This window comes from Cimex lectularius, unplaced genomic scaffold (genome assembly GCF_000648675.2).
Source record: "Cimex lectularius strain Harlan isolate CLEC.00 unplaced genomic scaffold, Clec_2.1 scaffold11, whole genome shotgun sequence".
Lineage (NCBI taxonomy): Eukaryota > Metazoa > Arthropoda > Insecta > Hemiptera > Cimicidae > Cimex > Cimex lectularius.
The window spans coordinates 1,090,881-1,104,963 of NW_019392673.1; the positions used below are offsets into that span (position 1 = coordinate 1,090,881).

The window sequence follows — 14,083 nt, forward strand, 5'->3', positions numbered from 1 at the left end:
CATTTTGATATAATGATCAAGTTTGTATACCCAGTAGCGTAGTATTCAAAGGATTAATCAGAAATTCTATGCAGGATGGGAAAACCATAAAATACGCTATTATACATACAATTATCACAAATATTACATTTTTACGGAAACAGCACGAAATGTTTTGGTTTTTAAAACATTGTGTTCAACTATGCCAAAATATTCATGTTCCTGTTTATTTAGACGGATGTAAAAAACATTGGGAATTAACAGAAATTCATAAACTCCGACTGATTTAAACACTGATGATTAGAGTACCAAAATTTGTAAGGGTCGCGTGCGTGGAAATAACAAGAAATAAAAAATAAAATAATTATTTAAAATAAAACTTTATTATAATCATTTTCTCGAGATATAAAACAATACAAAATAATTTATTGATCTTCGAAGAATTTTCAGTCAAAAAATAAAATAAAATTACATTCTTTCTTATAAAAATTAAATTGAATTTATTCCATCAATTAATTATTAATTAAAAGTACAAAATAAAACCATACAAAAGGATGAGAAGAGAAAGGACTCTCGTGTGGGGCCTGGAACGTTTCTTTTTAAAAACAACAACTTTTGGGTCTTTATTTTGAACCAATAATAATGACTGAGTTAAATTTTAAACTGATCAGGAAATTGAGTTTATTGTTTAAAAAATCTAAGGAAATGAGACATGGACTTGACTGTTCGAATTCTGTTTTATTACTCAACTTACATTGGCGGGCCGCCATATCACTTTTTGCCAGAGCAACACAGTTTACATATAAATCTCTACATGTAAATCTTGTGGCCGCCATACCGCTCCCATTCTAGGAAGTAATGTGGGTCTTTAGCTGATGAGGAAATTATACTCGACGAACACTGCGTATGGGTGGCGGGTTTGGCATGTCCGAGTCCTGAGGTGGAGGTGGAGAAGGTATCACTGGTACGGAGTTATGAGGTGATGGTAGTTCGAGACATCGTGTTTCTTCATAGTCAACATGGTCAGTGATGAATGACGGTTTTAAACGATCTTTGGATACTGTGGTAGGTGTGTCTCCAATTAGCACATCGTTTTTAGTGTGCGTCGTAGAACTTCCGTATAAGATTTCTGAAGGGATGCACGAACGCCGTTATACCTGATATAGAAGTGGGAGGTTGAGTCCGATTCACTATGCCCAAATGTTTTTTCCATGCGTGCCAAGCTGTGGTGGTGGATCGTCTTCTGGAGAATAAGGAATGGAGCTTGTGAACCGTAGTTATGTGTTGGTGACTGATTTGTAGGTTTTTCGAAGAATTCACCTGTTTACAGATTACACAGATACACCGGAGTTACAGATTTGTTCCATACATCAGATTAGCGGCAGTGCTTTGGTGTTTTCCTTGCAGGCTCAGCGTAATCACAATCGCAAATGTGAACACGATGACCATTGAAGATTGCAAAGGTGTGACCTTCCAATAAATAAGTTTCTTGTGGTTGAGTATATTGCTAATAATTCACGATCTATGTGGAGTATTTGGATTCAGCTGCTATCAACTTCCTGGTGTAGAAGGCTAAGGGTCGTGGATATTCTTCTTGATCTTGATGAATAACGCCTCCGATGTTCGACGCGTCAGCTTTTAAGGATAATTTTGCGGTGGGATCAAGAAAAGTTAATATTTTTCTATTGTATTATGTTTTTGCATTTGTCAAAAGCAGTGTCCATTTCTGTGGTTTATGGAGGAGAATTATCTTTTTTGGTGGTAAGCAGATGCAAAGGTATTTGGATTTCGGCCATGCGTGGAAAGAATCGATGATAAAGTCTATCATGCCTACGAATTTTTAGTCCCATTAAATGGGAGCTTTACAAAAGTATGTGAATGGTTAATTTGTATACTTTATGACGAAATTGGAGGCAACATCAAATTTGTTATAGGACGTTATCAGAGCCACGTTACCGGGAGAAGACCGGACGGAAGGGCGTAGGCTTCTCTCGCTTTCTTCGGCTCGAGACGTCCATGCTGCACAATATCTCCTGACTCCTCTCTACTTCGTTTTTATTTTTAATATAAAATAACCGAAAAAAATAATATCTGTTTGTACAAGTGACTAGTGTTTAATATGGACGTATTCCTCTGAATAGTGGGTAAATATTGTAATTATATTATTTTTTCCTTTAAGAAGAAGAAGAAGAAGAAGAAGAAGAAATAAATAAACTTTATTCAGGGGCTTAAAGCATAATAGAACTGTATCTAGACTCGTGCTCAACACATATACAAAAAAAAAAAAAAAAAAAAAAAAAAAAAAAAAAAAAACAATTACAATTGCAAAGTTACAAAAAACAATTATAAAATATATACATTTTAAACTTATACTCAAAATGTACTGTATAAAATTAAAAGAGACAATTATGAACATTACAGATGATTTAATAATAATTTTTCAATTACGGTAACTGGTGCTTAGTTGTATTGACAGGAGGTAATCAAATAGACGGGTGTTAGTTAAAGAGGGGTAGGGAAGGAATTCCAGAGGCTGAATGAACGGATGAGGAAGGAACAATGAAAGCAATAGTTCTGTGTTTAGGAGATCAGAATAGCTAAAACGAGTATGACGGTTGTGTACCGCAGACCTAATGGTTAGGAGATCATATATATAAGGAGAGGAGTGGGAAGACATTGTTTGGTAAAGGAAGGAGCCGAGAAAGTATTGCCTGCGGTGGGAAGGATTTAACCACTTCAGACTAAAGTACATATTAGTAGGAGTAGTGGGACCTCCTTGGAGAGCCGTAAATAAAGCGTACAGAACAATTCATTAAGCGCTTAAGTCTATTATTCCGCTCCCCAGTGCGTCCCCGTACACCACACATCCATAGTCAAAGTGTGGGAGAATTAGAGAGGAAACTAGGTGTTTACGGGTACTAATGGGAAGAAGATGGCTGGCACAACGGAACTGATGGAGGGTGGAAAAACAGCGGCGGGAGATCTGGGAAATATGAGGCTTCCAAGGTAAGGTCTGGCCAAGTACAATCCCAAGGTTCTTGACAGTGGAACAGAAAGAAATAGGGTGATGGTTAATGGTAAACGGAGGGATAAAAGTAAGGATTGAAGGAGTGGACGAGATCCAAACACATTGGCCTGAGTCTTTTCTACATGAAGCGTAAGCCCATTTTTAGTGGCCCAGGAACTTATTAAATTACTCCTGAATTTTTACAATAGCAGCTAGTAAGTCAGTAAGTGGAAAAGAACGGCAAATTTGGGAGTCGTCTGCATAAAGATAGTGGGAGCAATATTTTACGGAATTAGGAAAGTCGTTAATGTAGCAACAAAAAAGAGAAGCAGAGATACCTAACCCTTGAGGAACTCCAGAAGTGATGGGGACTTATTTGGGGACTTGGAAACGTTGTGAAAGGTAGGATTGAAGCCAATTGTGGATACTGCGGAAGAATGATTACGTTTTGAGTTTAGCAAGGAGAAAGGAATGATCTACTCTATCAAAGGCATTGGAGAAGTCCAGGAGGACAAGAATTATAATTTTACATTGGTCAGTAGCCTTCTGTATGTCAGTCAGTTTTAGGACATTGTGTGAAAAAGCCAGGACGAAAACCAGATTAGAGGGGGACAAGGAAATTTGAAGTTTCTAAATAGGAAGACATTTGTAAATAGACTAATTTTTCTAGGGGTTTATCTAGGTTAGAGAGGATAGATATTGGACAGAAATCGTTAGGGGTGATGGGTATTTAGAGGTTTCTGCATCTGCATACCACCAAAAAAGATAACTCTCCTCCATGAACCACAGAAATGGTGTTGGGTATTTAGAGGTTTTACAATCGCCTGCTTCCATGATTTTGGAAAAATGGCGTTTTACCAGGAAAAATTGTAGATATGTAGAAGGATTGTAAGGATAAAAGGTAGATACACTTTAATGAGTTTTATGGGTATCCCGTCACTCCCAACTGCCTCGGTACGGATCCGCTTAATGGAAGTACTAGTGCGTTGGGTGAAATATCTAAAAACTGTTAGGATCAAATGGAGAGTAGCTAGGAAGGGAAATAGGGTAGTTGGGACCGGAAGATTGTGATGTTGATGTAAAATGGGCGTTAAATTCATCAGGGAAGACAGGGGTGGTTTGGCATGAGGTGCAGAGAGTTCGCGCAGTTCCACATGGACTTGGTATCGGGGGACAGAAGACCTGGCCTCGTGGAAGTAATAGCCTTGAGCCATTCGGAGTTTAGACTGAGCTAAATTCCGTAAACGATCCTCTGGGTGACCAGTGCGCCTGGAGCGTCTACGGGCAGAATCTCGCCTTCTCCTCAGGTCGCTAATCTCATCATTCATCTTCTTTATGATCTTTTCTTTGATTTTTATATTTATTTGCATGCTTCCTTAGTTTCTCACATTTTCTTATAAATAATAATAATAATTATTATACTAAAATCTCTCTCTTCTTGCTTTTACTGGACCGAGTAGATTCCATGAAAAACAATAAAAAAATATTATAATATAACTAAGAGGATAATTACTTATTTTCATTCATAATTTTTTATCTTTTTATTTTGGCTTTGAAAGGAACATTTTTAATTAAAAATAATATATTTTCTACTCATAAATGGTTCAAACACTGGTTATTATATTGAATTGAAAACATTGGAATAAAATTGACCTTGTTTATTAACAATGGGCTTGCAAAAAGTGTTACAACTACGTTTTATACCAAGACGACATCTAAATTATGAATTATTTTTGAAAACCATATGACATATTGCATTTTAATCAACATGCTCATGCTATTCCTATACTAAAAATCAAATAAACTGAATATTTGTTAGTTGCTGAAGTAATCCATTCTTGACTGGTCGAGACGTCTTTCTTCCTGCAACATACAATATAGAATTAAGATTGTAAATATCAACACATTAAATTATTTGATTTGTTATAATTAAAAAACAAATATTCCTGAAAGAAAAACTTCATTTTTACCAATGTTCGACCTTTAAATATTTTTAAATATATTTAGTAGCACTGGCCGCAAGGGAAAGAGATTTTATCTAAGAAGAAGGGTTATAAGATATTTTGCATATTGAACTCGTTTCAGAAGAAAAAGATTTTGGCTCCGAGTTTTATAATGTTTGTATAATTCAGTTTATTAAATTGAATATTTAAAATAAAAATAATCTGCTTTGATTAACAGGTATGAAGCAACTGCAGCAAAAAAGGCAGAGCTCTTGTTGGTTGTTTACGTTCTAAACAGGTAAAATTAGAATAACATAAAAGCGTCAGAGCGCCTTTCCCTGCTTATAACCCCGACATCACGTCACCTTTCTTTGATTGTTTTTGATCAATGGCACACTTATTTTTAAAGATTATTTGAATACTTGATGAAAAAACGATTTTTTAAAAAGAAATTTGAAAGAGATCATAAAACGTCATCAGATCTACCCGCAGGTTAAAAAATGGATAAAAGCCGGAGTTTGATTGCAACACAATGGTTCATTTCACTAGTTTTCGTGGTCCGCTTGACCAATTAATATCTTTCAATTAATTAAGGTTTTTAGTTGAGATAAAAAAGTCAGTGTCACGAGCGGGATTCGAACCCACGATCTTCGGCTTGATACGCCGCTGCTCTACCACTTGAGCTATCGTGACCTTGATCGGGGGTTCGAATCCCGCTCGTGCCATTGACTTTTTTATATCAACTGAAAACCTTAATTAATTGATTATAATGCAAGGTTTTGTCACATTGTAGAAAGTGATAATATAATCTAATTTCTAGATCGTCGTTCGCGTTTGTACAGGAAAAACTCGCATAACTGGAGGCAGTCTGAGTCTTGCCTTTCCCTGCTTATGACCAGACTCGTGGTGATGGATGATCCGTAGTGATGGGTTATAATTGTTTATGATTCTGTTGATTATGGTTTTCGGGTAGTTATTGTTATGTAAGATTTGATTTTTGGTTTGAATGTTTTTTAGGTGAAAGGATTCATGATTAGAGATATGATCTGTGTACATGCCGTGTTTAATATTGTGTGTGGGTGTGATGTACAATTGAGCTGGCGATCAGTGTTCATTGGTTTTTGGTACCAATCTGTAATTAGTGTGCCATCTGTTTGTCTTATTACAAGTGTGTCCAGGAATGGTATTTTGTTTTATTAATTCACTACTTTCGGGGTCCGCTTGACCAATTAATACATGACAATTAATTAAGGTTTTTGGTTGAGATAAAAAAGTTAATGGCACGAGCGGGATTCGAACCCACGACCTTCGGCTAGATACGCCGCTGCTCTACCACCTGAGCTATCGTGACCTTGATCCACTCGAACATCAACTCCCCATCTCAACCCCACCTTATGAGTTTTCCCTCCTTTTGCCATTTTTCAAAATTTTGAAATTTTTGCCATTAACTTTTTTTCATCTCAACTAAAAACCCTAATTGATTTTGTTTTATATTTCTACTTCATGTGTGAATTGTAAGCGAAGATGAAAGTTTTAAAATCTGTTTGAAAGTAATTTTGAAACATGGTATTAATTTACATTATTAATTTGTTTACTTTTCGTAATATATATTAAAAAATCATAAAATGTCCTATTTAATCATACGGTTGCTTATTGAACAAAAAATGCAATGAAACTTTTTATAAACTTAAAAAAAAATTACTTGACGTAAATCATTTTAGCTGATATGTCGACGGGGTTGTTTCCTATAAGGGAACCAACTATCTCGAACGATGCATGGAGATGAAGGATAGCAAAGGAAGAGTCTGTCAAAACAGACGATAAGAAGCTTTCAGTCCTTATTTCTTTTCCAGTTTATGGAAAATGATGGCAACATAAATATTGCTGGGAAAAGTCAACCGCCATCTAAACATATATAGTTTTGAAGTGGAATTCAATCTCACGTTTTGAACTCGAAAGACATTAAATATGTAATTAATTTTGACGATGTTGATACTTTACACCACTATTTGATCGATTGCATTTGAGGGAAATTGGTAGAATTGGATGGAAAATTTAATCGGCCCTGTCGCCATGCGTTAAGAAAATAATTAGCTTCAGTTCAATCAGACACGTACACTTTCTTCACAATGTCAGGGCTATATATCATGCTTCAAATGATTGATGCGTCTTCAATGGATTTACATAATCGGCGGTGAAAAGGAGCCACGCTCCGGCGAACGCGCGCATCAAACACTGCCCGTCATTCTGATGCCGACAATAGGACCGTTCAAATTTAACGCCAAGGCTTGTTATTTAAATAAAACAATTATGGAAAATTGTCAGAGCCCCGATGATGTGATACAACTGGAACAGACAGCGATTGATTCACGTAAACACACAATGAATGTCGACAAGAGAATGTCACAATATGATATGTATATTGGATAAGATTTTGTACGCTTTTGTGAATAAAACTCGGCGAGTGACGTTGTCGTGGATAAAGACAGCAGAAGATTAAGTAAAAGAAGTTTTAAACGGGACAAAAGAAGACCTCTACTTAAGGCATTAAAAGAACCTTTTTTATTAGTATAACTTTAAGACGCAATCCCCTTAAAATATCGTTATTCACACAATTTTCATTTAATTTTGATTTGATTGGTATGTGTGTTCACTAAGTTTCTATCAGGACCCCACCTGAAGTCCATAATTTAGAATTTAACTCCTGTTGGAAATACACGTATCGAACTATTAATGACGTCAGGGTTGCAGGCAGTTAGAAGTCAAAAATCAGCACATTTGAACGAAATTTATGTTTCAAACGCGAAGGATATACTGGGTCCACTACGACTTACAAGGTGACGATCAGGTTGGTGTGTCACGGATTTAGACCCAACTTTTTTGTTGGTCATTCTACACTCCAAAATATCGGATACGTATCCGCCTCTTCTTGTGAATAGGCCTTGGTTTAGCCATTTTTTTTTTTAAGTTGAAATTTATCGTTTTTTAGTATTTTTATTTCGCCGTTCTACTTGCTCATATCAACTACGTGAATATATCATTTTACAGTATTTTATTATATATATTGAAATAATAATATAGTAAATGATATCAAAGTTTATCAATAACCAAAAAGTTATTCAGATATTGTGAGATGGGGTCGGGTGTGATGTAGGCTTCAGAAAAACATTTTCTTTATCGTGCCAACGTTTCGATCTTTTATTGAGATCATCTTCAGGGCCTGGGAATATATAAAATATATTTTGCATTGTATAAATTCACTTTTCCACATCCAAAATGTATTTGTTAAATGTAAACATTGTTTGTAAATCCCAGGCCCTGAAGATGATCTCAATAAAAGATCGAAACGTGGCACGATTAAGAAAACGTTTTTCTGAAACCTACATCACACCCGACCGCATCTCGCAATATCTGAATAACTATCGATTAACGGTCACTAATCTCTACACAAATAACCAAAAAATTCAAAAAACCAAATTTTTTCAAGTAAACTAGGACATAAATTTTTTTCCTTAAAACTAACGTAAAATTTCGTTTTAGCTCATCTAGAGACCACCTAAATATAAATTTTTGTTTGAATTTAGATGTATCGATTGTTTACCTCTTAGATGTATCGATTTTACCTCCGTCTCTTCTTGTGAACGGGCCTTGGTTTCGCCAATTTTTTTATGTTGAAATTTACCGTTATTTAGTATTTTTATTTCGCCGTTCTACTTGCTCATATCAACTAAGTGAATATATCATTTTACAGTATTTTTTATGTATGTTGAAATAATATCAATAATAAATGATATCAAAGTTTATCAATAACCAAATTTTTTCAAGTAACTAGGTCATACATTTTTTTCCTTAAAACTAACATAAAATTTCCTTTTAGCTCATCTTTTTTTAAAGTTGAAATTTACCGTTTTTTAGTATTTTTATTTCGCCGTTCTACTTGCTCATATCAACTACGTCAATATATCATTTTACAGTATTTTTTATGTATATTGAAATAATAACAATAATAAATGATATCAAATCTGTGGTGATTAGTGACCGTTAATCGATATTTATTTAAAAATTGTGAGATGCGGGCTGGTGTGATGTAAGTTTCAGAAAAACATTTTCTTTATCGTGCCAACGTTCGATCTTTATTGAGATCATCTTCAGGGCCTGGGATTTACAAACATTGTTTACATATAACANAAGATGATCTCAATAAAGATCGAAACGTTGGCACGATAAAGAAAATGTTTTTCTGAAACCTACATCACACCAGACCGCATCTCACGATTTCTAAATTTAAAAAAAAAATGATATCAAAGTTTATCAATAACCAAAAAATCCAAAAAATAAATTTTTTCAAGTAAGCTAGGACATAAATTTTTTCCTTAAAACTAACATAAAATTTCGTTTTAGCTCATCTAGAGACCACCTAAATATAAATTTTTGTTTGAATTTAGCTGTATCGATTTTTTACCTCTTAGACTTATCGATTTTACCTCCGCCTCTTCTTGCGAATAGGCCTTGGTTTCGCCAATTTTTTTTATGTTGAAATTTACCGTTATTTATTATTTTTATTTCGCCGTTCTACTTGCTCATATCAACTACGTGAATATATCATTTTATAGTATTTTTTATGTATGTTGAAATAATAACAATAATAAATGATATCAAAGTTTATCAATAACCAAAAACTTCAAAACACCAAATTTTTTCAAGTAAACTAGGTCATAAATTTTTTTCCTTAAAACTAACATAAAATTTCCTTTTAGCTCATCTAGAGACCACCTAAATATAAATTTTTGTTTCACTTTAGATGTATCGATTTTTTACCTCTTAGATTTATCGATTAACGGTCATTAATCACCACACATAAAGTATGATTTTCTCCTTACAATCTCGTTACCTTGAAAACTGCATTCTCCTTTAGGAATTGGAGCAATTTCTTAGGTAGTTGATATTTTGGTTTTTAGTTTAGTTTTAGCATTGATTTTGTTTTTTAGTTATTGCAAAGTTGTTTTGTTTTCAAGCAAAGTTCAATGCTCGTTTAAGTCAGATTGTGAAAACGTCTTTGGTATGCTTCAGCAAGTAGGTTTTTAGCACATTGGGTCTCTTTTGATCTATTTATTCATTTACTTTAATTATTGGCAGGGGTATAAGCAATGGGAAGCAAAAATAGATCCAGAGTTCGGTTGAGTTGTCACAACCTTTGTATCTCAAAGTACATTCTCTTTTAAGAATTTAAGCAATTTCTTAGGTAGTTGTTGCTTTTTCAAAGTTGTTCCGTTGATATTTATTTGTGACACTCAATATATCAGATTCTCATAGATCATATCAGTCAGCACCCAAATAAAAAAGATCATTGACTTTAGTGCCAATTCGATTTTCGTTTGTTATATATAAATTGTTTTATTTAGACTTGTATATGCACCAGAGGAAAAAGGGGAACACTTCTTCGTCCGAATCGTAGTCTTAGCTGTGGCGTCCTATTATCTTTTCGCTCTTCCATCTTGTACACCCTTTCTGGATAAGCTGCTCGCTTCAGGCCCTCGTACAAGTCGCCAACACCTGAAACATCGAAACCTATTTTAATTTTATTAACGTTTTTAACAATAACATCTAAACATTTATTACAAGAAAAACGTTTTATTTTGTTCTTATATAAGATTTCTATTTATGTTCACCTGCAGACAAACTGCTTTATTTAAACTTAATTTAATTTGTTTGTCTCTAATGATAAACCCACGACGCTAAGTTTTATAACCGGCATCTGGGGTGGCTTTACTGCTTTTGCAATGCGGTTTATTAGACCGGTTAAGCAATAAAAGCGACAATCTTGCCTTCCAGACGTAATAATTAAAAATCAAATTATATAGCAAAATAAAGTAATTAGTTTAGTTTTTCTTTATATTATATCTAACTTGTTTTTTTGTTGTTAAAATAATCGACTAAGGTCCATCGTTTTTAATATTGTTCTTAAAGTGGCACCATTAGTGTACATGGTGCATAATTTTAATTAGTTTTACCTCTTAGCCTTAATGTAAGAAGATGGACTTAACTGCGCCATTAAAATATTCAATGACTCGGACCTTTTAATAGTCTAGATGTTTTAATTTAAATGTTACAATTAACTTGTAATGATGTCGTAATTTTGTCGTCAGCTGGTTACTGGGACCACACCATCAAGACACATGATGCCTTAAGTGCTCCAGACGCTGCCACCAAGTGTAACTGATTACTGGCTCATATAAGCTCAATTCCGCACACGAAAGTACATAACATACCCACGCCTATCACGTCTCCACAGTTTGTGTAATTTACAATGAATTACCGGCAGGCCTTGACAATTACCCACCACGGGTGTTGGCAGTCCGGTGTCCGACCTTTTATCCGTACAGGTTGTGCTCCAGGGGCTATAACAAGCTAGGTTATTTCATCCCCCAACGCAACCAGCCTCAATCCAAACCTCTCACTCTTAAATACACTCTCTCCTATTTACATGCCATTCACTTAGTTAGGGTGGTAGAATAGATGATATTCTTCTATATTACATAACTAATCTAATTGGGGGTAGATGAGTACTTAGTATTTCGCCATCAGTCTCTCTCTCACACTACACATTTACGCTAATAAATACATTCTCTCTCAGCATACACATAGTAAGAAAAGAGGAGATATCTATAAAGCATTATGTACGGTAAATTAGCCCATTTTCCGAGTCAGGTTCTCCGCGGGTCACCTATTGATAGTGCTCTTGACATAATATCAATTGAACTAATATTACGATTATAATAATAATTAAACTTAATTAATAATTAAATAGAATTTATAAGTAGTTTTTAAAGCAATGAGTCTGCTCAGTTCGTTGCAACTTATAAACAAGTAAAAACTGAATAAAGTGGCAAAACTAAAAAAATAAATTATTCGGAAATCGTGAGTTGCGGTCTGGTGTGATGTAGGTTTCAGAAAAACATTTTCTTTATCGTGCCAACGTTTCGATCTTTATTGAGATCATCTTCAGAGCCTGGGATTTACAAACATTGTTTAAATTTAACAAATACATGTAGGATGTGGGTAAAAGTGTGCCATCTGGTTCAAAAAAATTCCAATAGACACAACACTAAACATTATTAAAGATAAATGGACCAACATAACACCACTCACAAGACTATCAAAGAACACGTTCATAACAATGGTTCGACACTGCTGTACTAACGGATATTTTACATACAACAATCAATTTTACAAACAACTATTGGCATAGCCATGGTAGCAACCTAGGCCCGATACTTGCAGACACATATATATTAAACCAGTTATACCACAACTTCCTTTTCACATTACCCTTCCTGACTAAATACGTAGATGATATATTGACAGCAGTTCCCACAGATCAAATTCAAACTACATTAGGTACATTTAATAGCTTTCACCCACGCTTACAATTTACACATGAAATCGAAAACAACAAAACTATACCATGTTTAGATACAATCGTAATAAAACAATCAGATGGCACATTTATCACGGATTGGTATCAAAAACCAAGAAACACTGATCGCTACCTCAACTTTACACCTCACCATCCTCTTTATACAATAATAAACACGGCCAAAGGGTTACTTCACAGAATGATTACCCTAAGCCATGAATCATTTCACATTAAGAACATAAAGATATACAAACAGATCCTCCATAACAATCATTACCCTAAACACATAATCAACAGAATAATCAACAACTACAACTCAACACTAAAAACAACAAATTCCTAACAATACTACATCAAATCTATCAAATACAAACAAACCAACATACATTCCCATGTCATTTATTCACGGCCTATCACACAATAAAATTAAACAAATTTCTCTCGCCCGATAACTTGAAAATAGCTTTCAAAAATTATAAAACAATTCAAACACTTTTTTCCAAAATTAAAGATCCCACACCAATAACAAACAAATCTGACCTAATCTACAAAATCAACTGTTTAAACTGTCCGGCAACTTACATCCCAATATCTGGGCAAGAGAGTAAAACAACATATCTATGATTGCAAAAAACCCAAGCAAAATCCTACAGCACTCGCTACCCACCATTTTGAACACAAAAACAATTTCGACCTCAACAATCCAAAAATATTACACACAGAACAAAACAAACATAAACGTAACTTTTTAGAAATGGTTTACATCAATAGAGATAAACACAGCTTCAATTACAGAACAGACACATGTAAACTCAGTCGCAGCTACGCCAATATCATTAATAAAATTCAATATAGATAACATACATATATCATCACATCACACAAAACATATTATAACATATAAAACATTCATCACATTCCACACCTCAAATACTTTTCACATAGTCTAATTTTTCAACAATTTGGCTTTCCTTTTTCTATTTATCCCCGTCTTTATAATCCTGAAAGGATAATCAGGCCGAACCATTACCAACGTTTTATCCCTTCGTCGGCTCTTTTCACCTCAAAGAAGCGGACGCCTTATACAAAAATGTCTTTCTATACCGACTTTCTTCCCCACCCTTTCAAAATCCAACGTATATAAACATAAAATAGCAATAACTCACTGGGACACTGGTACTCTCAACACGACACGCAAGAATGGTACAATTACACAGAAACAAACACTTTGAGTGAGTAGAAATACTTTGATTGAATATAAAAAATATTTTTTTTGCATTGTATAAATTCACTTTTTTCCACATCCTACATGTATTTGTTAAATTTAAACAATGTTTGTAAATCCCAGGCCCTGAAGATGATTTCAATAAAGACCGAAACGTTGGCACGATAAAGAAAATGTTTTTTTGAAATCACACCAGACCGCATCTCACGATTTCTGAATAATCATCGACTAACGGTCACTAATCACCACACATAAAAAAATAAAGGTTCTCCTAATTAGAGACTATTCCCACATTGATCTAAACAGAAAAACATGAATTATTTCAAACAAAGAAGATACAGGAACGCTTATACATCTGATAACCTCGGGCGTACTTAATTAAGAGACGAACATCAGTCTGTCCAGTTAGAAACGGGAAAATTTCTTCCCTCAGCAGGTTTCTCGCCGAATCAAGTTTTCCTGAATTGTAGACTTACCCAAGAAATGAATCCTCTCTTACATTTAAATTACAG

General features: G+C 34.5%; 1 protein-coding gene across 2 annotated transcripts in view; it reads right to left on the reverse strand.

Moving 5' to 3' along the window:
- Positions 1-4,582: 4,582 nt before the first annotated feature.
- LOC106669354 overlaps positions 4,583-14,083 on the reverse strand; it is a 32,119-nt gene continuing 22,618 nt past the window's right edge. Inside the window, exons 3-4 of one of the 2 annotated variants that reach the window (XM_014398770.2) lie at positions 10,346-10,482; positions 4,583-4,849 (exon numbers count right to left, since the gene is read on the reverse strand). In XM_014398770.2, coding sequence (XP_014254256.1) covers positions 4,802-4,849; positions 10,346-10,482 — 185 coding nt within the window. In that variant the 3' untranslated portion in view covers positions 4,583-4,801. Of the gene's footprint in view, positions 4,850-10,345; positions 10,498-14,083 lie in introns of both variants that reach the window. The other variant, XM_014398769.2, reaches the window with a different exon arrangement.